The 26,301-nt window shown below is 42.8% G+C and overlaps 1 protein-coding gene across 5 annotated transcripts in view; it reads left to right on the top strand.

The window, feature by feature from the left end:
* Positions 1-26,301, top strand: part of amph (amphiphysin) — a 226,351-nt gene that overhangs the window by 98,408 nt on the left and 101,642 nt on the right. For all 5 annotated transcript variants that reach the window (XM_073031229.1, XM_073031088.1, XM_073031308.1 and 2 more), the window contains exons 3-5: positions 4,790-4,844; positions 7,785-7,879; positions 12,732-12,827. In XM_073031229.1, coding sequence (XP_072887330.1) covers positions 4,790-4,844; positions 7,785-7,879; positions 12,732-12,827 — 246 coding nt within the window. The remainder of the gene's footprint in view (positions 1-4,789; positions 4,845-7,784; positions 7,880-12,731; positions 12,828-26,301) is intronic.

Raw genomic sequence — 26,301 nt, 5'->3', positions numbered from 1 at the left:
TAATTATCTGTTACACCACTGGTGCTCAGGGCAGCAGTGAAGATTCTCCATCCCGGTCTGTCCTTGGTCACTTAGAAAGAAGCTTCATTGCTGTTTCCATCATCATTTTTTTGATCATTCGGGGTGTTACTCCTGAGCTGAAACCCCATACTTGAAGGACTAATAGTCCACTCTTAGTCTGGCCTCTACCTTTTGACCTGTTTGGCATGGGTGACCCTACCAAGAGCCAAAGCATTAAGCCCTGACTCCAGCCAACATAGATCTCTGAATGGCTGAGACACGTAAGACTCCAAACCCAACAACAAGGTTGTGGTCTGCTTGGAGGCATTTACCCTCCTAATTTTATATGTCCCTGTGTGGTTACCTTTCAGTATTCTACACACTCCAAGGAATAAAATCCTAACCAAATCCCTAAAATCCTGACACATAAATCTCCTCTACACTCATTGTATCTTTCCCATAGCAGAGTAACAAAATCTGAACAGAATATTCCAAATCCACCCTAACCAACATCTTGTACAACTGCAGCATAACATCCCAATGTCTTTGCTCCGTGGCCTTCACCACCTGGGTGCCATGGTAACATAGCGGTTATCATGATGCTTTTCTGTAAGTAGTCTCCGTATGTCATAGAGTCATAGGAAAGTACAGCACAGAAACAGACCCTTCAGCCCATCTAATCTGTGCTGAACCATTTGAACTATTCGCATCGACTTGCACAGGGACCATAACCCTCCATACCCCTACCATCCATGTACCCGTCCAAACTTCTCTTAAACATTGAAATCAAGCTCGCATGCACCACTTGCACTGGAATCTCATTCCACACTCTCACCACCCTCTGAACGAAGAAGATTTCCCCCATGTTCCCCTTAAACTTTTCACCTTTCACCCTTAACCCATGACCTCCACTTGTAGCCCCACCCACCCTCAGTGGAAAAAGCCTGCTTGCATTCACCCTGTCTCTCCACCTCATAATCTGGTGTACCTCAATCTAATCTCTCACTCTTCTACATTCCAAGAAATAAAGTCCTAACCTATTCAATCTTTACTTATAACTTAGGTCCTCCAGACCTGTCAACATCATTATAAATTTTCTCTGCATGCTTTCAACCTTATTTACATTTTTCCTGTAGGTCATTGACCAGATCTGCACACAATACTCCAATTTAGGCCTCACCAAAGCCTTATACAACTTCAACATAATGTTCCATCTTCTGGACAGAACACATTGAATTATGAAGGCCATTGTGCCAAGAGCTTTCTTTACAACCCTCTCTACCTGTGATGCCCCTTACAAAGAATAATGGACCTGTATTCCCAGATCCCCTTGTCCTACAGCACTCCTCAGTGCCCTACCATTCACAGTGTAAGGCCTACGCTGGTTGGTGCTACCGAAGTGCAATACCTCACACTCATCTTGGTTTCCTCCCCATGCAATGCACGGGTTTTCCAGGTGCTCCAGTCCACAGACGTACCGAGTAGGTTCATTGGTTATTGTAAATTGTCCTGTGAGTAGGTTTGGGTTAATTGAGGTTGTGGGGTTGCTGGCGGTGTGGCTCAAAGGGCTGTAAGGGCCTACTCCACGCCGTATTACTAAATAAATAAATATATTTCTTAGGCATTAGTTGAAGGGAGATGTTTGCTCAAAAAGGAAGAGGAATGCACCAGCAGACAGTAAGATCGATGCTTTCACATCAATTTTGTTTCCTCACTGGCTTCCCATATTTGCTGATTACTCTGCCAATGCCTCTCAGAATGTTATTATTATTGTGTGTGGTTCTGGTCACCTACCTACAGGAAAGATATCAATAAGATTGAAAGAGTGCAGGGAAAATTTACAAGGATGAAAGGTTGAAAGATGACGGGGAAAGGTTGAATAGGGTCAGACTTCATATGACCATAAAACATAGGAGCAGAATTAGGCCATTTGGACCATCGAGTCTTCTCTGCCATTCAATCATGGCTGATCTTTTTTTTAAATCTCCTCCTTAACCCCAGTTCCCGGCCTTCTCCCCATAACCTTTGATGCCGTGTCCAATCAATAAGCTATCAATCTCTGCCTTAAAGAGGCAAAAAACTTCACAATACTCAAGGTGAGGCCTCACCTTATAAAGCCTCAGCATTATATCCCTGCTCTTGTATAATAGACCTCTTGAAATGAATGCTAACATGGCATTTGCCTTCCTCACCACCGACTCAAGCTGCAAGTTAATCATCTGGGTGTTCTAAACAAGGACTCCCAAGTCCCTCTGCATCTCAGATTCCTGGATTTTCTCCCTGTTTGGAAAATCGTCCGCACATTTATTTCTACTACCAAAGTGCATGACCATGCATTTTCCAACATTGTATTTCATTTGCCACTCTCTTGCCCATTCTCCTAATCTGTCTAAGTCCTTCTGCAGCCTATCTGTTTCCTCAACACTACCTGCCCCTCCACCAATCCTTGTATCATCTGCAAACTTGGCAACAAAGCCATTGATTCCATCATCTAAATAATTTATGTACAGTAATTAAGGAAGTGGCCCCAACACCGACCCCTGTGGAACACCACAGAATCAAAGAATTCCAACAGGTTCGTCAGGCGGGATTTTCCCTGAAGGAAACCATGCTGGCTTTGTACTATCTTGTCCTGTGTCACCAAGTACTCCATCACCTCATCCTTAACAACTGACTCCAACATCTTCCCAACCACTGAGGTCAGGCTAACTGGTCTATAATTTCCTTTCTGCTGCCTTCCTCCTTTCTTAAAGAGTGGAGTGACATTTGCAATGTTCCTGTCCTCTGGCACCATGCCTAAGTCCAATGATCTTTGAAAGATTATTTCTAATGCCACCACAATCTCTAATGCTACCTCCTTCAGAACCCTAGGGTGCAGTTCCTCTGGTCAGGGTGACTTATGTACCTTTAGGTCTTTCAGCCTTTTGAGCACCTTCTCTCTTGTAATAGTAACTGCACTCACTTCTCTTCCTTCACACACTAAAACATCTAGCACACTGTTAATGTCTTCCACAGTGAAGACTGATGCAAAATACTCATTTAGTTCATCAGCCATCTCCTTGACCACCATTATTATTTCTCCTGCCTCATTTTCTAGTGGTCCTATATCCACTCTCATTTCTCTTTTATTTTTAACCTACTCGAAAAAAATTTACAATCCACTTTGATATTATTTGCTAACTTGCTTTCATATTTCATCTTTTCCCTTCTACTGATTTTTAGTTGCTCTCTGTAGGTTTTTAAAAACTTCCCAATCCTCTGTCTTCTCACTGATTGTTGTTGTATGCCCGTTCTTTTGCTTTGACTTCCCTTGTCAACCATGGTTATACTATTTTACATTTTGAGTATTTCTTCATTTTTGGAATACACATCCTGCACCTTCCTCATTTTCCCCAGAAACGCACACCATTGCTGCTCTGCTGACATCCCTGCCAGCAGCTCCTTCCAACTTACTTTGGCCAACTCCTCTCTCATACCACTGGAATTTCCCTTACTCCATTGAAATACTGCTACGTCAGACTTTACTTTCTCCCTATGAAATATCAAATTGATCATATTGTGATCACTGGCTCCCTCATCGCCTCCAGTTCATTGCATAACACCCAGTCCAGTATAGCTGAATCCTGGTAGGCTCAATGACAAAATCCTCTAAAAAAAAACAATCTCTTCGGCATTCAACAAACTCACTCTCGAGATCCATTATCAACTTAATTTTCCCAATCAACCTGCATGTTAAAATCTCCCATGGCTACCATAACATTGTCCTTTTGACTCGCCTTTTGACAACTATTTCTTGTTGTAACCTGTGGTCCACCTCCCAGCCACTGTTAGGAGGCCTGTATATAACTGCCATCAACGTCCTTTTACCCTTGTAGTTTCTTTACTCAACCCACAAGGATTCAACATCTTCTGAACCTATGTCACATCTTTCTACTCATTTGATGCCATTCTTTATCCCCCCCCCCCCAACAGCTCTAACAAACCTGCCTGCGAGAATATTGGTCCCCCTTGGGTTCAAGTGCCACCTGTTACTTTTGAACAGGTCATACCTCCCCCAGAAGAGATCCCAGTTATCCAAAAACCCGAAGCCTTGCCCCCTGTACCAGCTTGCATTATTCAATATATTTATTTATTTAATTAATTTGGAGATACAGCATGGTAACATAAGAAATAAGAGCATGAGCCCAGTCCGCCATTCAATAAGATCATGGCTGATCTGGCCATGGACTCATCTCCACCTGCCTGCCTTTTCCCCATAACCCTTAATACCCCCATTATGCAAAAATCTATCAAACCTTGTCTCAAATGTATTTACTGACAGGTCCTTCTGTCCAATGAGCACATGTCACTCAATTACACCCATGTGACCAATTAATCTACTAATCTATATTTCTTTGGAATGAGGGAGGAAACCCACAGAGTCATGGGAAGAACATTAAAGCTCCTTAGAGACAGCAGCAGGAATTGAACCTGAGTCACTGGCACTGTAATAGTGTTATGCTAACTGTTATATTACCATGGTGCCTGGAGTGTAGGAGAATTAGGGGAGACTTGATTAAGGAATGCAAAATTATGAGGGATATAGATAGGGTAAATGCACAGGCTTTTCCACTGAGATTGGGTGAAACTAGAACTAGAGGTCATGGGTTAAAGGTGAAAGGTGAAATGTTTAAGGGGAACCTGAGGGGGAATTTTTCCACTCAAACCCTGTGTTTCAATAGTGAAGGGAGGATAATATTGTTGTAATATATATTTGTGGTTTTTAAATGTTGCTTTTGCTTTTTTCCAGGCTGAAGGCTGTCGATTACAGAGGGAACTACGTGGCTACCTAACCGCAGTGAAAGGTTGTCGTATCAATTGATATTCTCTCATTTTGATTTGTGTGATTTACATGAAGCATTAAACTGAACTTTACAGCTCAGTACAGGTTCTTTGGTCCACAATGTTATAAACTACTCCAAGCTCAGTCCAACCCTTTCCTGGAACAAATAAAGATTTGGAATAATTAGCTTTATTTGTCACATGTACATCAAAACATACAATGAAATGCGTTGTTGGCATCAAATTAAATCAGCGAGGGTTGTGTTGGTCAGCCTGCAAGAATTGCCTGGCTTCTAGTTCCAACATTAGTATACCCACAACTTACTAGAATGGAATAGACCAGAACTTTATCGTCATTGCTTAAGACAACGAGGTTGGGGTGCTACTCCACTCTATGCAAAACAGATATTTACAATGCAGGCAGTATGGCTTAATTTTTTTTTAATCCCATTTTTACAAGCAACAAGTGACTTTGATAGTCCATAATATTCAAAGGCTTGTGACTTTGGGATGTGGGAGGCAACTGGAGCACCCGGAGGAAACCCATGTAGTCATGGGGAGAATGTACAAACTCCTTACAGGTTTTGGGGGTAGCTTAAGTTATTAACACTTTGTAGGAATAAAAGATGTTTTCAAGCAAGCAAAAATGTAATGTCATCAGTTAGGACATTGATTTCCTCCTGATGAGAAATATCATGTTGTTTATGAACAGTTCAGCTCAGTAAATTACCCTGAAACTGCAGTATTAGACCCCTAAACTGTTTCTCTCCAATTGTTCATTCATTATGTACCATGTCATGACGTAGGTGATTGTGGCCTTTCCATGATCATGATTGTTCTTGGCAAATTTTTCTACAGAAGTGGTTTGCCATTGTCTTCTTTTGGGCAGTGTCTTTACAAGACGGGTGACTCCAGCCATTATCAATACTCTTCAGAGATTCTCTGCCTGGCGTCAGTGTTCACACAATCAGAAGATGTGATAGGCACCATGTCCTCTTACAACCATCCACCACCTGCTCCCATGGCTTCATGTGACCCTGATCGGGGGCTAACGAGATGCTACACTTGCCCAGGCTAGCAGAGGAAAGGAGCACCTTACACCTCCTTTGGTAGAGATGCATCTCCACCCCAGTACTCTCTATACCTATGATGTGTTGATATTCTAAAGGGCGAATCGATGATTATTTAGATCTGTTAACTGATTAATGTTCAGAATATTCTTTTCTCAGAACAGAGATAATTAATGAGAATGGCCTTTTCCTGTAATCAGCCCATCTGTTAATTTATGAGCAATTTACATGAATCCTGTAAAGGGTCTCAGCCCAAACCTTCAATTCTTTATTCCTCTCCACAGATGCTGCCTGACCTGCTGAGTTCCTCCAGCATTTTGTGTGTGTTGCTCTGGATTTCCAGCATTTGCAAAATCTTTCCAGTTTATAATTTATATAAATAGGTGGAACTGCCCAACTGGGGGATATTTTTTCTGTGTTACGTAACATGCCCACCAATGATAGTGTTGTTAAATCATCTTTAAAAAGACAGTAATTGGTGGATCAAAAGAAATACTTGGTCCATCCAACACAACTTCAACCATCCTGACAGCTGAATGTGACAGAGTTACTGGTTTTCCAAAGCAATTGAACCAGAATATCTACATTGCTTCCTCAACACAACCTGCCCCTCTACCTATCTTCACGTTGTCCACAAACATGACCTCAAAGCCATCAATTTCATCATCCAATTATTGACATACAACATAAAAAGAAGTGGTTCCAAGTGGTTCCACCTTGGTGGAATACCACTAGTCACCGGTAGCCAACCAGAAAAGGCTCCCTTGACAGTATTCCCATTCTTTGCCTCCTACTAGTAAGCCTGGTAAGCTTATCTTCTATCCATGCGAGTATCTTTCCAATAATATCATGGACTCTTATCTTGGTTAGCAGCACCTAATGCAATAATATTATGTGCAACGCCTTACGCAAGTAAACAAAATACACTGACTCTCCATCACCTTGTCTTGCCTGTTACTTTTTCGAAGAATCCCAACAGATTTGTCAGGCAAGATTTCCCCTTAAGAAAACGATGCTGACTTTGGCCGATTTTATCATCTGCCTCCAAGTACCCTTAATAATGGATGCCAGCATCTTCCCAACCACTGAAGTCAGGCAAACTGACCCTCATCACCCAGGCTATACCCCTTCTCATTGCTACCATCAGGGAGGAGGTACAGATGTCTGAAGACACACACTCAGCAATTCAGGAACAGCTTCTTCCCCTCTGCCATCAGATTTCTGAATGACATTGAACCCATGAATACTACTTTTTTATGTTTTTGCACTACTTATTTAATTTACACACACTTCTTTTGAGTGGGCTGGATGGAGATCCATCTCTACCAAAGGAGGTGTAAGGTGCTCCATCCCTCCGTTGGCCTGCAGGTCACCTTTGGGCAAGGTGTAGCACCTGATTAACCACCCCCCTCCATCCAGATCAGGGTCACATGAAGCCAAGGGAGCAGGTGGTGGATGGTCATATGAGCAGCCGGTGCAGATCACAAGTCCTGGTTACACAACCATTGACGCCAGGCAGACAATCTCTGAAGAGTATTGATAATGGCTGGGCAACCCGTCTTGTAAATACACTGCCAGAAGAAGGCAACGGCAAACCACGTCTGTAGAAACATCTGCCAAGAACAGTCATGGTTTTGGAAAGACCGTGATCGCCCACATCATATGACGCGGTACATAATGAACGAACTTACTGTAATCTACAGGTTTTTTATTACTTTGTATTGCAATGTACTTTTGCCACTAAGCAACAAACTTCATCATATATGCCAGTGATATTAAACCTAATTCTAATTCTGTTTGTTAAACCCAGAATTTACTTTAGCCATTTTCAGTGTTTTATTTTAACTTTTTGTGAATGCTGGGTAAATATGCTGAACTGTTTGTTTTCCACAGGAATGCAGGAAGCTTCTACAAAGCTGACAGAGTCACTACATGATGTTTATGAGCCTGAGTGGTATGGCCGGGACGATATTAAAACCTTAGGCCAGGTAAGACTGGGCCCAGGTGGGATAAACCAGTGTCACGTATATGCGGAGGAAGAACAACAATGGAGCAGCGTGATTATGCGTTATGTTAGCCACAGTACACACTGGACAACTTATAGTGCAGGAACAATGAACCAAGCCTGCTGAGATGGGAGTGTGCACTCGAAAGCCCTCGCAAGACGAGAGTGCTTTCCACCTATAAGCCCAATCAATTCTCTGGGCAATCGATCGGCTGCACGCTGCATGCGCACTTGCCACATCCCCTCCCTCAATTGATCTGATACAGTTCACCTCACAACGGCTTTTTATACAAAATGATGGCTAGGCATGGTTTGTGGTAATGGATTTGAGCAAATAATAACTCTCACTGAACACTCACTACTCGAGAGGGAGCTAGGGATTTACTCTCTGGGGAGAAGAAGGATGGGAGGAGACATGATAGAGGTGTACAAGATATTAAGAGGAACAGATAGAGTGGACAGTCAGCGCCTCTTCTCCAGGGCACCACTGCTCAGTGCAAGAGGACATGGCTTTAAGGTAAGGGGAGGGAAGTTCAAGGGGGATATTAGAGGAAGGTTCTTCACTCAGAGAGTGGTTGGTGTGTGGAATGCACTGCCTGAGTCAGTGGTGGAGGCAGATACACTAGTGAAATTTAAGAGACTACTAGACAGGTATATGGAGGAATTTAAGGTGGGGGGGTTATATGGGAGGCAGGGTTTAAGGGTCAGCACAACATTGTGGGCCGAAGGGCCTGTACTCTGCTGTATTGTTCTATGTTCTATGTTCTGTGAGATCTTGAGACACTTTGACCTTTATTTCCTGGAATGTAGGAGAATGAGAGGAGACTTGATGGAATTATGAGGGATAGAGATAGGGTAAGTGCAAGCAGGCTGAGGTTGGGTGAGACTACTAGAGGTCAATGGTTATGGATGAAAGGTGAAATGTTTCAGGGAAACATGAGGGGGAAATTCTTCACTCAGAGAGCAGTGAGGGTGTGGACCATGCTTCCAGAGGTTCGATTGCAACATTTCTGAGAAATTTGGAGAAGTGCATGGGGGGGGGGGCGGAGGGGAAGGGGTATGGAGGACTATGGTCCACATGCAGGTTGATGGGATGAGGTATATTAATGGTTTAGTACAGACTAGATGGGCTGAAGGGCCTGTGTCAGCTCTGCAGTTCTCTATGACTCTATGATCTGAGAGAATGCTACAGGCATGCAAGCATTTTTCTCATCTCACCTCCAGCCAAACACCCCGAGGCAATGGAAGTAATCTTCCAAGCAGGTAGGAAACTGTTCAACCTTTGGCAAGTACACTACAGAACCAAGGTCATCCAGACCTCAGTGATGAGCTGCTTCTATCTGTGCCTGCTGAAAGCCACGCTGCGGAGATTCATCATTTCATTCACTGCGGCACTGAGACAGCGATCCTTATACATAATGTTCATGAGACCAAGGTCCTCCACCAACCTGTCCTCTGCAGCTCAATACGCTCCTCCAACAATCACCAGTCTTCGCAAGGCTCTGAAAAATGTGAACTGTTTTCCAGGGTGTCATAGAGCACAACAGGCCCTTTGGCCCATCTAGTCCCTGCAGATCTATTAATCTGCCTACTCACATCAACCTGCACCCGGACCATAGCCCACCATACCACTCCCAACCCCTATTGAAGTTTCTCTTAACTATTGCAATTGAACCACTCCAGATGGCAGTTTGTTCCACACTCTCACCACCCTTGAGTGAATGAGCTCCCCTCATGTTTTCAGTTGCCCCTCACATTCATTATGAGTGCTTGCACGCTGAAGCTCATGATCACGAGCCGGTGAACAAAGCATTACAGTGGTATTAATCCTGAGTTTTCAGCACACTATATGTTGCTCATTGCTGACATGGCAAGAGTTATTGTACAGAAGTTAGTGGTGTTTGGGATGGCAGCATCAGAATTATTGTACAATGCTGATGGTCCTTGGGAAGGTAACATCAGAACTATTGTCCAAAGATAGTGGTGTTTGAGAAGGAAGCATCAGAATTATTCTTGGAAGTTAGGGTTCCTTAAGAAGACAGCATCAGAATTATTGTCCAAAATTCAGTGGTCCTTGGGCAGGTAACATCAGTATTATTGTCCAATGTTGGTGATCCTTGGGAAGATAGTATCAGAATTATTGTCCGAATTTTGCTGTCCTTGGGGACAATAGCATCAGGCTTATTGTCCATATTTGTCAGTCCTTGGAAAGATAGCATTGGAATTATTGTCTACAGTTGTTGGTCCTTAGGAGAAACACTCTCGCCGCAATAAAATAGGATTCAGACCTATTGTCAAATATTTGTGACTTTTGGGAAGATAGCATCAGAATTATTGTCTACATTTGTTGGTCCTTTGGAAGACCGTATCAGAATTGTTTTCCAAAAGTCAGTAAACCTTCAGTGGATAGCATCAGAAATATTGTCCAATATTAGTGATCCTTAGGAAGGAAGCATCAGAATTATTGTCCAAATTTGGTTGATTTTTGGAAGATAGCATCGCGATCAGGCTTATTATTACTGGTATATGTTGTGAAACTTACTGTTTTTGGGACAGCAGTACAATGCAGGACAAAAAAATTACTACAACTTACAAAAATAGTAAGTAGTGAAACAGTTGAATAGCAAAGTATTGTTCATAGGTTCATGGACCATTTGAAAACTTGATGGTAGAGGCGAAGAAGCTGTTCTTAAAACTTTGATTGTTGCTCTTAAGGTTTGAGAATGGTGAGGTACCAGTGAGTGGTTTTCTTCAGAAGCTAAAGGGCAAGTAAAGGTTAACCATGCTCATTGAATACTGAGGTTACATAGCCAGCAAGGAAAGGAAACAGTCACAGATTTCACCTGCTGTCTCTGTCTTTGTGTTTTGGGAAGAAAGTTCTTCAAAGGATGTGAAGTCCTAGAGATCACTATTCCTCACTCTTATGCTGGCAAACGGGGGAGTAATGTTGAATTGTCATACAGACCCAAATGTCCAGCCTGTATCCCCGTCATTCTGTGTGTTAAAGCAACTGTAAATTAATAACAGCCAGCTGCTGATGCCTTCCTGTGTTAAAATTAATTAGCACAACTTTTATGCATCGCCGTTTGTTTGTGTATCTGTGCGAACAATATGCATGATGCAGCTTTCCTCTGTACTTCTGTACATGTGAGAATCAGAGTCAAGTTTATTATCACTGACCTAAAGTTCAAAGTTCAAAAGTCAATAATCAGCTCCTTGGTCTTGAAGACACCGAGTAAGAGATTATTGTTATTGCATCACTCAGCAGATTTCCAATATCCTTCCTATCTGCTGATTCATCACCACCTTTGATTCGGCCAACAACAATGCTGTCATCAGCAAACTTCTGTATGATGTTGATGCTATACTTAGCCACACAGTGGGAAGCGAGTAGAGCAGGGGGATAAGCACACAGCCTGTGGGCAACCTGTGCTGACGGAGGTCACGAAGGACATGTTCTTGCCAATGCAAACTGATTAGGAAGTAAGGAAATCAAGGATCCAATTGCAAAAGAAGGTATTGTGGCCAAGATCTTGGAGCTTATTGATTAGCTTTGAGAGGAATTTGTTGTTTTGTGGCAATGGATGTTATTATAAGTTACAAAGATAACTAAATAGTGAAAAAGGTGAATAGTGAATTATCTTTCATGGGTTCATGGACCATTCAGAAATCTGATGGTGTATCAAGTCCAATCATTTACTTAGCTACTTGTCTCTAAATTAATTCTTATCTTCCTGACTCCCACCACCCAGCACATGTCACCTTCTCATTGCTATCAGGGAGGAGGAACAGGAGCTTGACGACCCACACTCAACATTTTAGGAACAGCTTCTCCTTCTCCACCATCAGATTTCTGAACAGACTATGAATCCATGACTACTACCTCATCATTTTTCCTCTCTTTATGGTCAAAGTTCAAAGTAAATATATTGACAAGGTACATATGTGTCTCCATATGCAACCCTGAGATTCATCTTCCTGTGGACATACTCAATAAATCCATAACAGAGTAATAACAATAATAGAATCAATGCAAGACTGCACCAACTCGGTGTTCAAAAGACAACAAACTGTGTAACTACAAAAAGAAAGAAACAATAATAATAAATAAATAAGCAATAAATATTTTAAAAAATTAAATGAAGAGTCCTTGAATGCGAGTCCATTGTTTATGAGAAAAGTTCAGTGATGGAACAAGTGAAGTTGGGTGAAGTTATCCCCTTTGGTTCAAGAGCCTGATGGTTGAGGGGTAATAACTGTTCCTGAACCTGGTGGTGTGAGTCCTGAGGCCCCTGTACCTTCTTCCTGAAAACAGCAGTTGGGGGTTCCTGATGATGGATGCTGCTTTCCTGTGTCAGCACTTCATGTAGATGTGCTCAATGATTGGGAGGACCTTACCATGATTGACTGGGTTGTATTCACTACTTTTTGTAGGATTTTCCATTCAAGGGCATTGGTGTTTCCATACCAGGCTGTGATGCAGCCAATCAATGTACTTTCCACCACACATCTATAGAAATTTCTCAAAACTTTAGATGTCATGCCAAATCTTCACAAACTCCTAAGGAAGTAGAGGTGCTGCTGTGCTTTCTTCATAATTCCACTTACATGCTGAGCTCAGAACAGGATCTCCTACTTATTTATATTTAATATATATTTCTTATTGTAATTTATAGTGTATTTTATATATTGTACTCCACTGCTGCTGCTAAACAATAAATTTAGTAATATATGTCAGTGATAATAGATCTGTTTCTGATTCTGACATTTGGATCTAGATGCAATTTATATTGTTGTCATTATAAATTCTCAGGAGTTCTTCCATTACTTCTCAGAATTCTGATTCACTGTGGGCAGACTTTCACCAGAAGCTGGTTGACCAGGCTTTGTTAACGCTGGACACGTACTTGGGGCAGTTTCCTGATATTAAGGTAAGGTCTGATTACAATGACCATAAGGCCATAAGATATAGGAGCAGAAGTAGGCCATTCAGCCCATCAAGTCTGCTCTGCCATTCAATCATGGGCTGATCCAATTCTTCCAGTCATCCCCACTCCCCTGCCTTCTCCCCATACCCTTTGATGCCTTGGGTTAATCAAGAACCTATCCATCTCTGCCTTAAATGTACCCAATGACCTGGCCTCCACAGCCGCTCGTGGCAACAAATTCCACAGATTTACCACCCTCTGACTAAAGTAATTTCTGCGCATCTCAGTTCTAAAAGGACATCCTTCAATCCTGAAGTTGTGCCCTCCTGTCCTAGAATCCCCTACCATGGGAAATAACTTTGCCATATCTAATCTGTTCAGGCCTTTTAACATTCGGAATGTTTCTATGAGATTGCCCCTCATTCTCCTGAACTCCAGGGAATACAGCCCAAGAGCTGCCAGACATTCCTCATATGGTAACCCTTTCATCCCTGGAATTATTCTTATGAATCTTCTCTGAATCCTCACCAATGTCAGTATCAATCAACGCCGGTGACCTCCTCTGAAAATCTCCACGTCACTCAGAGAGTGATTTTGTCCTCAGACACTGTTGTGGAACAGATGATAGTGATCAGCTTCTCCTTGGATTCTTGTCCTAGTAATTATCAAGCTGACACAGATGAAAACTGGGAGATCTACATCAGGGAACTAATTAGATATTGCCTATTTTACAAGATATGCCAAAGTGAAATAGCTCTTACTAAATATTTAACGATTTGTATCCTGAGATTAAATATTATCTGCACTATCTCAAAGTTCAGTATAAATTTATTATCAAAGCACATCTATACTTAGAGGCCACTTTATTATGTACACCTGCACACCTGTTTCGTTAATGTATCTGGCTTTATCTATTGCCTTCCTGTTAGCCTCCTTCCCTTCCTCAAACCTTTCCATTCTGGCATCTTCCCTCTTCCTCCTTGGTCCTGAAGAATGGCCTGAAATGACAACTATCTATTCATTTCCATGGATGCTGCCTGACCTGCTGAGTTCGTCCAGCATTTTGCGTGTGTTGCTCTGGGTCTCCAGCATCTGCCTAATCAGCCAATCATGTGGCAGCAACTCATTGCAGACATGGTCAAGAGGTTCAGTTCAGTTGTTCTTCAGATTAAACATCAGAATGGGAGAGAAATGTGATCTAAGTGACTTTGGCCGTGGAATGAATTTTGGTGCCAGATGGGGTGGTTTGAGTATCTCAGAAACCACTGATCTCCTGCGATTTTCATGCACAACTGTCTGTAGAGTTTACAGAGATTGGTGGCTGTTCTGAGGAAAGATACCTTGTTAATGAGAGAGATCAGACCTGTTCAGGTTGACAGGAAGGTGACAGTAACTCAGATAACCATTTGTTAACAACAGTGGTGGGCAGAAGAACATCTCTGAACACGTATCATGTCAAACCTTGAAATGGATGGACCACAGCAGCAGAAGACCACACCGGGTTCTACTCCTTTACCTAATGATATGGTCGCTGGGTGTATAGCTGCCACAATCTTAAACGTCAAAGTCAATTTATTATCAAAGTACATGGATGTTAACATTTACAACCTTAATGTTTCATTTTCTTGCAGGCATTTACAGGAAAAATAAAGAACACAATAAAATTTATGAAAAACTATACATAAACAAAGACTGACAACACAATCAGCGTGCAAAAGAAGACAAACTGTGCAAATAAAATAAATAATATTGAGAACATGAGTTGTAGTGTCCTTGAAAGTGAATCTGTAGGTCACAGAAACAGTTCAGAGTTGTGGGGAGTGAAGTTAGCTGTTCTCCAAGCACCACTTTAATCAGAGGACATCTCCTACCACCAGCTACCATCTTCTGCCCACCAACCAGCAGCTCCATCCCACAACTGTTTACCCACAACAGAACGTGGGAAAATGGAAGCAGCTGACAGCCACCTCAAGGACTCTACAACCCAAGTTCTCACTTTTGTTTGTTTGGTTACTTATTTATTTATAATTATTATTTGTAGGAGCCACGTATTCTGTACTGTGCATTTATTATGGTAACGAGTCACATGAGTGAGGACATGGTAAAAGCGAAGGGAATCAGTTACGTATTCTTCCTTACTTCATGGCAGTCCATAGCTTGGGACCAGCAGAGGTTATACCTTTGCCGACCGTCGAGACAACGCTCAATAATACTTAATTGTATGTTTGCTAATGGCTAATAAAGGATCAGAATAGGGAATTTGACTCTTTAGAGCAAACATAAGACCATAAGTCCTTAAGGCATACAAGCAGAATTAGGCCATTCAGCCCATCGAGTCTGCTCCACCATTCCATCACGGCTAGTCCCGGATCCCACTCAAGCCCATACACCTGCCTTCTCGCCATATCCTTTGATGCCCTGATTGATCAGGAAAAGACCAACTTCTGCCTTAACTATATCCATGGACATGGCCTCCACCACAGTCTGTGGCAGATCATTGGAGCAATGGGTGTGTCATGCAAGTACAACAACTCCGTCTGAGGTCACAGGCAGGCAGAAATTTGTTTGTTTTGATTTGGTATCACTTTTTGCAGCTATATTGCTATTTTTTTTCGTATTTGCAGAGTTTGTCTTCTTTTGCACATTGGTTACATGACAGTCTCTACTTGTGTTTAGTTCTTCATTGATCCTACTGTATTTCTCTGTGAATGCCGACAGGAACGTGAACTCAGGGTAGTATATGGTGACATACAATATACCGTTTGTTTGTTACGTGCTGTGTTGTATGACGTGGGCGACCTTGGTCTTTCCATGACCATGATAGTACTTGGCAAATTTTTCTACAGAAGTGGTTTGCCATTGGCTTCTGGCAGCATGTCTTTACAAGATGGGTGACTCTAGCCATTATCAATACTCTCCAGAGCCTGTCTACCTGGCATCAGCAGTCACATAACCAGGACTTGTGATATGCACCAACTGCTCATACGACCATCCACTACCTGCTCCCATGGCTTAATGTGACCCTGATCGGGGTGGCGGGGGGGCTAAGCAGGTGCTGCACCTTGTCCAGGGGTGAGCTTGCAGGCTAGTGGAGGGAAGGGGCATCTTGCACTTCCTTTGGTAGAGACGTATCTCTATCCCACCACTCAATACAATACATGTATTTTGATAATGAATTTACATTGAACTTTGAACCTGGCCTCTCAATCCTTTCCCACCCTGCCATTCAGTATGAACATGGTTAACCATCCCCAGGACTTAATGCCTGTTCATGTGTGTAGGTCACACATAGCTTCAGTTAAGCAATCTTTCAAAGCAGCTTCTTAGTGAAGTACATCCAGTCATTGACCTTAGCAACACTGTGGGGTAGAGAACTCCAGAGAGTCACCATCACCCGTGAAAAGTTCCTACACACCTTGGCAGTTCCTTATCTTGTAACTATGTCTAACCTGCAGCCGCACTTCAAACACAATGCCCCCAACCACCACTTCCCTCCACTTTCAAACCTTTCCCCTCCAAAATCACAGTAGTACAGCAGAGAAAGAGGTCGTTCTTCTATCGTCCATGCCAACCACCAAAGCATATCCTACAGGTTAATTTGTAGGTAGTTTGTAACCCGAAAGGTTAATTTGCAGCTTGAGTCTGTGGCGAGGAAGGCAAATCCGATGTTAGCATTCGTTTCGAGAGGACTGGAATATAAATGCAAGGGTGTAATGTGAGAATCTATAAAGCTTTGGACAACATATCTAAGAAAGGATGTGTTGACATTGCAGAGGGTTCAAAGGAGGTGACCAGAATGTTCCTGGGAATGAAAAGCTTATGATATGAGGAGTACTTGATGGTTCTGGGCCAGTACTCCTTGGAATTCAAGAAAATGAGGGGTCACCTCATTGAAACCCATCCAAAGCATAAAAGGCCTTGATAGAATGGATGTGGAGAGGATGTTTCCTATAGTGGGGGAGTCTAGGACCAGAGGGACCAGCCTCAGAATAGAGGGACATCCATTTAGTACGGAGATGAAATGAAATTCCTTAGTCAGAGAGTGGTAAATCTGAGGAATTCATTGCCACAGGCAGCAGTGGAGGCCAAGTCATTGGTTATATTTAAAGTAGAGGACAATAGGTTCTTGATTAGTCAGGGTGTGAAAAGTTAAAAGGAGAAGACAGGCGAGGGAAATGGATCAGCCATGATTGAATGGTGGAGCGGACTTGATTAGCCAAATGGTCTAATCCTGCTCCGATATAGTCTTACGGTGTTATAGGGATCCTAAATGGTTCTTCTGTAATCCTATTAACTATCCCCATCTTCTCCACCCCACCTCCACCCCAACCTACACGTTATTGTACCAGTATAGGACTCACACCTTGTGCTGGTATAGGTCAGATCCACATTTCCAGAATAAAAATCTGGGAACAGCTGTTATCCTGTTTCTCTCCTTCCAAAGTGGCCGTTCATTCAGGTAGTGTTGTAATGTCCAGTTTTATACCGGATATCGATGGTACATCTTCCCACACTGGTCTGACTCTAATCATAATTGAAATGCTGCTGTTCTGTCCTTGGCCCCACAGATCAATATTTAGCAACTGATCAAAGTGAAATAGCAAATCTTTAATCTAATCTGTAAATCCATTGGCTAAAGTATTTTTCACCGAGGCCTGGCTTGCTTCAAGTCTTAGAGAATAGCTTTCACCCTGGGAGAAAATGGTTAATATAAGGGGACATATTTTTCAGGTGATTGGAGGAAAGTATAGGGAGAATCAAATCAGTAGAAAGATGTGTGCCATGGGATTGGAAGATGTTGAATCCTTGTGGGTTGAGTTAAGGGTAAAAGGACCCTGATGGCAGTTTTATACAGGCCTCCCAAAAGTATTTGGGATATGGACCACAGATTACAACAGGAAATAAAAAAGGTGTGTCAAAAGGGCAATTTCACGGGAGATTTCAACATGCAGGTCAATTGGGAAAATCAGGTTGGTAATGGATCTCGAGAGTGAGTTTGCTGAATGCCTAAGAGATAGATTTTTACAGCGGTTTGTCGTTGAGCCTTCTAGAGGAACAGCAACACTGGATTGAATGTTACGTAGTGAACCGGAGTTGATTAGGGAGCTTAAGGAGCTTAAAACACTTAGGAGACAGTGATCACAATATGATCGAGTTCAACTTGAAATTTGATAGCGAGAAAGTGCAGTCTGACGTAGCAGTGTTTCGGTGGAGTAAAGGAAATTACAGTGGTATGAGAGAGGAGTTGGCCAAAGTAAATTGGAAGGAGATGCTGGCAGGGATGACGGCAGAGCAGCAATGGCGTGAGTTTCTGGGGAAAATGAAGAAGCTGCAGAATAGATGTATTCCAAAAGCGAAGATGTACTCAAATGGTAAAATAGTACAACCACGGCTGACAAGGGAAGTCAAAGTTAAATAAAAGCAAAAGAGAGGGCATACAGTAAAGCAAAAATTACTGGGAAGATCAACGACTGGGAAGCTTTTTAAAAAACTACAGAAAGCAACTAAAAGAATCATTAGGGGAAAAAGATGAAATATGAAAGCAAGTTAGCAACAGTATCAAAGTGGGTGGAAAAAGCTTTTCTCAAGTATGTAAAAAATAAAAGATAGGAGTGTGGATATAAGACCGCTAGAAAATGAGGCCGGAGAAATAATAACAGGGGCCAAGGAGATGGCAGATGAACTAAATGAGTATTTTGCATCAGTCTTCACAGTGGAAGACACTAGTAGTGTTTCTGGTGTTGAAGGGTGTGAGGGAAGAGAAGTGGGGGCAGTTACTATTACAAGGGAGAAGGTGCTCAAAAAGCTGAAAGACCTAAAGGTACATAAGTCACCTGGACCAGAGGAACTGCACCCGAGGGTTCTGAAAGAGGTAGCTTTAGAGATTGTGGTGGCATTAGAAATGATCATTCAAAAATCTCTGGGCTCTGGCATGGTAACAGAGGACTTGGAAATTGCAAATGTCACTCCACTCTTTAAGAAATTATAGACCAGTTAGCCTGACCTCAGTGGTTAGGAAGATATTAGAATCAATTGTTAAGGATGAGGTGATAGAGTACTTGGTGACACAGGACAAGATAGTACAAAGTCAACATGGTTTCCTTCAGGGAAAATCCTGCCTGAAGAACCTGTTGGAATTCTTTGAGGAGATTACAAGTAGGATAGATAAAAGGGATGCAATGGATGTCATATATTTGGACTTTCAGAAGGCCTTTAACAAGGTGTAGCACATGAGGCTGCTTAGATAGATAGATAGATACTTTATTCATCCCCATGGGGAAATTCAACTTTTTTTCCAATGTCCCATACACTTGTTGTAGCAAAACTAATTACATACAATACTTAACTCAGTAAAAAATATGATATGCATCTAAATCACTATCTCAAAAAGCATTAATAATAGCTTTTAAAAAGTTCTTAAGTCCTGGCGGTAGAATTGTAAAGCCTAATGGCATTGGGGAGTATTGACCTCTTCATCCTGTCTGAGGAGCATTGCATCGATAGTAACCTGTCGCTGAAACTGCTTCTCTGTCTCTGGATGGTGCTATGTAGAGGATGTTCAGAGTTATCCATAATTGACCGTAGCCTACTCAGCGCCCTTCGCTCAGCTACCGATGTTAAACTCTCGAGTACTTGGCCCACGACAGAGCCCGCCTTCCTTACCAGCTTATTAAGACGTGAGGCGTCCCTCTTCTTAATGCTTCCTCCCCAACACGCCACCACAAAGAAGAGGGCGCTCTCCACAACTGACCTATAGAACATCTTCAGCATCTCACTACAGACATTGAATGACGCCAACCTTCTTAGGAAGTACAGTCGACTATGTGCCTTCCTGCACAAGGCATCTGTGTTGGCAGTCCAGTCTAGCTTCTCGTCTAACTGTCTTACCAAGTTAAGAAACCATGGTATTACAGGAAAATTACTAAAATGGTAAGAGCATTGGCTGACTGGTAGGAGGCAGCAAGTGGGAATAAAAGGATCCTTTTCTAGTTGGCTGCCAGTGATTAGTGGTGTTCTGCAGGGGTCAGATTCGGGACCACTTCTTTTTATGCTGTATATCAATGATTTAGATGATGGAATAGATGGCTTTGTTGCCAAGTTTGTAGATGGTATGAAGATTGGTGGAGGGACAGGTAGTGTTGAGGAAACAGGTAGGATGCAGAAGGACCTAGACAGATTAGGAGAATGGGCAAGAAAGTGGCAAATGAAATACAATGTTGGAAAATGCATGATTATGTTCTTTATTAATAGAAATAAATGTGCAGACTATTTTCTAAATGGGGAGAAAATCCAAAAATCTGAGATGTAAAGGGACTTAGAAGTCTTTGTGCTGAACACCCTAAAAGTTAACTTGCATTTAGAGTTGGTGGTGAGAAAGGTAAATGCCATGTTAGCATTCCTTTCAAGAGGTCTGGAATACAAGAGCAGGGATGTGATCCTGAGGCTTTAACAGGCACTGGTGAGGCCTTGCCTTGAGTATTGTGGACAGTTTTGAGCTCCTCATCTAAGTAAAGATGTGCTGGCATTGGGGAGGGTCCAGAGGAGGTTCACAAGGATGATTCCAGGAATGAAAGGGTTATCATACGGGGAATGTTTGATGGCTCTTGGTCTGTGCTCGCTAGAATTTAGAAGGATGGGGGGGGATCTCATTGAAGCCTTTTGAATGTTGAAAGGCCTGGACAGAGTGAATGCCTAATCCTGCTTCTATGTGGTATGGTCTTCTGGTCTTATGGAATGTCAGAGTCAAGTTTTTAGAAAGGAGAATTGTGAATGCGTGGAACACCCTGGTGGTAGAGACACACACATTAGAAGCATTTAACGAGCTCTTAGAGAGGCACTTGGATGATAGAAAACTGTGGGTTATCTCGGAAGGAAGGGTTAGATTGACCTTAGACTAGGATAAAATGGTAGAGTGCTACAGTAACATAGCAGTTGGTGAGATGCTATTACAGATCGGGGTGTTAGAGTTCATGGGTTCAACTCCAGCGCCACTCTGTAAAGAGTCTCTGTACCTTCTCCCTGTAGAATCTCCTCCAGTTTCCTCCCACAGTCCAAAGACATACGTGGTAGGTTAATTGGTCGTTATAAATTCTCCTGTAATTAGGTTTGGGTTAATGGGGTTTGCGGGCGGGTGCTGGGGCAGCATGGCTTGAAGGGTCCAAAGGGCCCACTTCACATTGTATCACTAAATAAATAAAATAGAAGGTCTGCACAGTATTGTGGGCCGAAGGGCCTGTACCATGCCTTAGTGTTTTATGCTTGATGTTCTAATCCTCCGGGGGTGATGCATCTTTTATTTAAATTGTGAGCACGCTGGTTTCCGTTTGCGTTCTACACCCACATTGTCCACTTTGCCAAGTATGAGTTAATGGAGCTTGTGATATTTCATTGCCATACATCAGCACTGAAGGGTGCTACACTGTTGGCACTCTCATGTTCTGAATGAATCACTGAGTCAATCGAGCTTGCAGTGCTTCCAGCTACTCAGTCACTGGCCAACACTCGTCTTTCTAAAGTACTCTAAGACAAAGTAAATCATTACTCATCTTCACCAGCACAAGAACGTCTGCAGATGCTGGAAATCCAAAGACACACACACACACACACACACACACACACACACACACACACACACACACACACACACACACACACACACACACACACACACACACACACACACACACACACACACACACACACACACACACACACACACACACACACACACACACACACACACACACACAGAGTTGGGCAGCACCCAAGGAAACAAACAGTCGATGTTTTGGGCTGAGATCCTCAGGACCAGAAAGGGAGGGGGAAGGCACCAGAATGAAAAGGTGGGGGAGGGAAAGAGGATCACTCGAAGGTGATAGGAGAAGCCAGATGGGTGGGAATAGTAAGGTGCCAGTGGAATCTGCTCGGAGAGGAGAGTGGACCATAGGAGAAAAGAGGAGGGGACCCAGGGGGAGGTGATAGGCAAGTGAGAAGAGGTAAAAGGCCAGAGTGGGGAATAGAAGAGTGAAAACATTTAACTAGAATAAAAAATGAAAATCATGCCATCAGGTTGGAGGCTACCCAACAGAATAAAGGTGTTGCTACTCTACCCTGAGGGTGGCCTCATCGTAAAAGTAGAGGAGAACGTGGACTGAACTGTCAGAATGGGAATGGGATTCGGAATTAAAACGTTTGGCCACTGGCAAGTTCCTCACTTCTTGTTTGCTGTTTTGCAAATCTGCGTGCCTTCATAACAACGTTCCTGCATTTCAAAACGACATTCGACATGAACTACCAAGTGAATGGTACAGCAGAGTGATCTGGGCATACAGGAATTCAGGAATACAGGTCCGTAATTCCTTGAAAGTGGTGTCACAGGCAGATAGGGTCTTAAAGAAAACTCTTGTTGCATTGGCCTTCATAGATCAGAGTATTGAGTGCAGGAGGTGGGATGTTATGTTGAAGTTGAATAAGACATCGGTGAGGTCTCATTTGGAATATTGTGTGCGGTTCTGTGCTCCTACTGACAGGAAAGATGAAAATAAGATTGAAAGAGTGCAAAGAAAATTTACAAGGATTTTGCCGTTATTTGAGGGCCCGAGTTATATGGGAAGGTTGAATAAATTAGGACTTTATTCTCTGGAGTGTGGAAGAAATTATTACCCCTCAATCATCAGGCTCTTGAACCAGTGGGACGACTTCACTCAAGTTCACGTGCCCCATCACTGTACTGTTTCCACAATCTATGGACTCATTTTCAAGGACTCTACAAAGTAAAGTTCAAAGTAAATTTTTTAATCAATGTACATATATGTCACCATATACAACCCTGAGATTTCTTCTCCTGCAGGAATATTGAGCAAATCTATAGAATGGCAACTGTAAACAGTATCAATGAAAGATCAACTAGACTGCAGAATTCAACAAACTGCGCAAAGGCAAATATAAATAAATAGCAATAAATAATGAGAACATGAAGTAACAAGATAAAGAGTCCTTAAAGTGAGATCATTAGTTGTGGGAACATCTCAAAGGATGGACAAGCGTAGTTATTCCCTTTTGTTCAAAAGCCGGATAGTTAAGGGGTAGTAACTGTTCTTGAACCTGGTGGGGTGAGTCCTGAGGCTCTTGACCCTTCAGTGTGATGACAGTAGCAAGAAAGTAGCACGGCCTGGGTGGTAAGGATCTCTGATGATTGATGCTGCTTTCCTATGACAGCAGTATCCATCTCATCTCACGTTTATTATATATTACTGCTATTATTATTTTTAATCTTTCGTATTTGTTCTCCAAGTCAAGAGTTCAATTCTGGCATCTCTGTAAGATACGTAGTTTGTACATTCCTCCTGTGACCATGGGGTTTACTCCAGGTGCTCCAGTTTGCTCCCACAGTCCAAAGATGCACCGGTTTGTAAGTTATTGTCATATTGTCCTGTTACTAGGCTAGGGTTAAGTCGGTGTGTTGCTGGGTGGCAAGGCTTGGTGGGCTGGCAGGGCCTATTCTGTGCTGTATCTCTAAATAATAAATAAAAACCAGGTCCATGGTGGGTGTTCAGGGATCCTGATGAACGAACAGGGAATTCAGGAAATGTGGGAATCAGAGCCCCAGTGACTGGATGGGGAGCCTGAGAACCAGAGTCCTGCTGAATGAATGGGAAATATAGGCAAGATTAATTGGCGAGCAAGGTGCCAAACCATTAGGATTTCTAGGGTAATCGGATTTCTATTAGCGGAGTTATCACTGTGCACAAGCTGCCTTCTGATTTTCTAAAGGAAAAATGGAAAAGCAGATTATTACTTAAATGGTAAAAGATTGCAGCATGCCGCTGTGCAGAGGGACTTGGGAGTGCTTGTGTATGAATCACAAAAGATTGTTTTGCAGGTGCAGCGGGCTATCAAGAAGGAAAATGGGATGTTGGCCTTCATTGCTAGAGGGATTGAATTCAAGAACAGGGAGGTTATGCTGCAACTATACAGGGTACTGGTGAGGCCACACCTGGAGTACTGTGTGCAGTTCTGGTCTCCATACTTGAGGAAGGATATACTGGCTTTGGAGGCGGTGCAGAGGAGGTTCACCAGGTTGATTCCAGAGATGAGGGGGTTAGACTATGAGGAGAGATTGAGTTACCTGGGATTGTACCCACTGGAATTCAGAAGAATGAGAGGAGATCTTATAGAAACATATAAAATTATGAAAGGGATAGATAAGATAGAGGCAGGTAAGTTATTTCCACTGATAGGTGATACTAGAACTAGGGGACATAGCCTCAAGATTCGGGGGAGCAGATATAAAACTGAGATGAGGGGGAAACACGAGGAAATCTGCAGATGCTGGAAATTCAAACAACACACACAAAATGCTGGTGGAACACAGCAGGCCAGGCAGCATCTATAGGGAGAAGCGCTGTCGACGTTTCAGGCTGAGACCCTTCGTCAGGACTAACTGAAAGGAAAGATAGTAAGAGATTTGAAAGTAGTGGGGGGAGGGGGAAATGCAAAATGATAGGAGAAGACCGGAGGGGGTGGGGTGAAGCTAAGAGCTGGAAAGGTGATTGGCGAAAGTGATACAGAGCTGGAGAAGGGAAAGGATCGTGGGACGGGAGGCCTCAGGAGAAAGAAATGGGGAGGGGGGAGCACCAGAGGGAGATGGAGAACAGGCAGAGTGATGGGCAGAGAGAGAGAAAAAAAACAAACAACTAAACATGTCAGGGATGGGGTAAGAAGGGGAGGAGGGGCATTAACGGAAGTTAGAGAGGTCAATGTTCATGCCATCAGGTTGGAGGCTACCCTGCTGGTATATAAGGTGTTGTTCCTCCAACCTGAGTTTGGATTCATTTTGACAATAGAAGAGGCCATGGATAGACATATCAGAATGGGAATGGGACATGGAATTAAAATGTGTGGCCACTGGGAGATCCTGCTTTCTCTGGCGGACCGAGCGTAGGTGTTCAGCGAAACGGTCTCCCAGTCTGCGTCGGGTCTCACCAATATATAAAAGGCCACACCGGGAGCACCGGACGCAGTATACCACACCAGCCAACTCACAGGTGAAGTGTCACCTCACCTGGAAGGACTGTCTGGGGCCCTGAATGGTGGTGAGGGAGGAAGTGTAAGGGCAGGTATAGCACTTGTTCCGCTTACAAGGATAAGTGCCAGGAGGGAGATCGGTGGGAAGGATGGGGGGACGAGTGGACAAGGGAGTAGCGTAGGGAGCGATCCCTGTGGAAAGCAGAAAGAGGTGGGGAGGGAAAGATGTGCTTGGTAGTGGGATCCCGTTGGAGGTGGCGGAAGTTATGGATAATTATACATTGGACCTGGAGGCTAGTGGGGTGGTAGGTGAGGACAAGGGGAACCCTATCCCAAGTGGGGTGGCGGGCGGATGGTGTGAGGGCAGATGTGCGGGAAATGGGAGAGATGCATTTGAGAGCAGAGTTGATGGTGGAAGAAAAAGGACTTGTTTAAAAAAGGAAGACATCTCCTTCGTCCTGGAATGAAAAGCCTCATCCTGAGAGCAGATGCGGCGGAGACGGAGGAATTGTGAGAAGGGGATAGCATTGTTGCAAGAGACAGGGTGGGAAGAGGAATAGTCCAGGTAGCTGTGAGAGTCTGTAAGCTTATAAAGCTTATATAGCTGTGAGGAGGAACTGCTTTTCCCAGAGAGTGGTGAATCTGTGGAATCTCTGCCCAATGAAGCAGTGGAGGCTACCTCAGTAAATATATTTAAGACAAGGTTGGATAGATTTTTGCATAGTGGGGGAATTAAGGGTTATGGGGAAAAGGCAGGGTAGGTGGAGACGAGTCCATGGCCAGATCAGCCATGATCTTATTGAATGGCGGGGCAGGCTCAATGGGCCAGATGGCTGACTCCTGCTCCTATTTCTTAAGTTCTTATGTTCATTAAATTAATCACTAGCTTTTGTATTTAGTTCAGGATAATGAAGTGTTTTGGCATCTCCTGAGGCCAGGAAAGGCTTTCTTCCCCTTCACGACTTGTTGCGGTGTTGCTTTTTTTTAATTTGTTTATTAAATTTTAGAAATTACAAAGAATAAATGTGAAGATAAAATAGTAAGAAAAATAATATTAACCTTCCCCCCCTTAACCCTTATCTAAAGAAAGAAAAAAAAGGAAAGAAGAGAAAGATTGCCTGGATATCAGAGGATCCCCACATGCTCCATGGAGTTCAAAATAATTTTGATATTTATTTTTACTTTCCCCCATTACTTTATAATTTTATCTTCAAAGGTATTTAATCCTATCTTTTGTAAGTATGGGAACCAAATTTTCAAAAATATATCATATTCATTTCTTAGATTATACGTAATTTTTTCAAGTGGAATACAACTATGTATTTCATTATTCCAACGATCCATAGTTAAATATAAATCAGATTTCCAAGTAACTGCGATAACTTTTTTGGCTTCTGCCAATGCAATTTTATTAAATTTTTTCTGATACTTATTCAATTTAAGTTTCGGT

This window comes from Hemitrygon akajei, chromosome 1 (genome assembly GCF_048418815.1).
Source record: "Hemitrygon akajei chromosome 1, sHemAka1.3, whole genome shotgun sequence".
Taxonomy (NCBI): domain Eukaryota; kingdom Metazoa; phylum Chordata; class Chondrichthyes; order Myliobatiformes; family Dasyatidae; genus Hemitrygon; species Hemitrygon akajei.
Note: the sequence above shows the minus strand (reverse complement) of the source record. Positions and strands in the feature narration are given on the sequence as shown.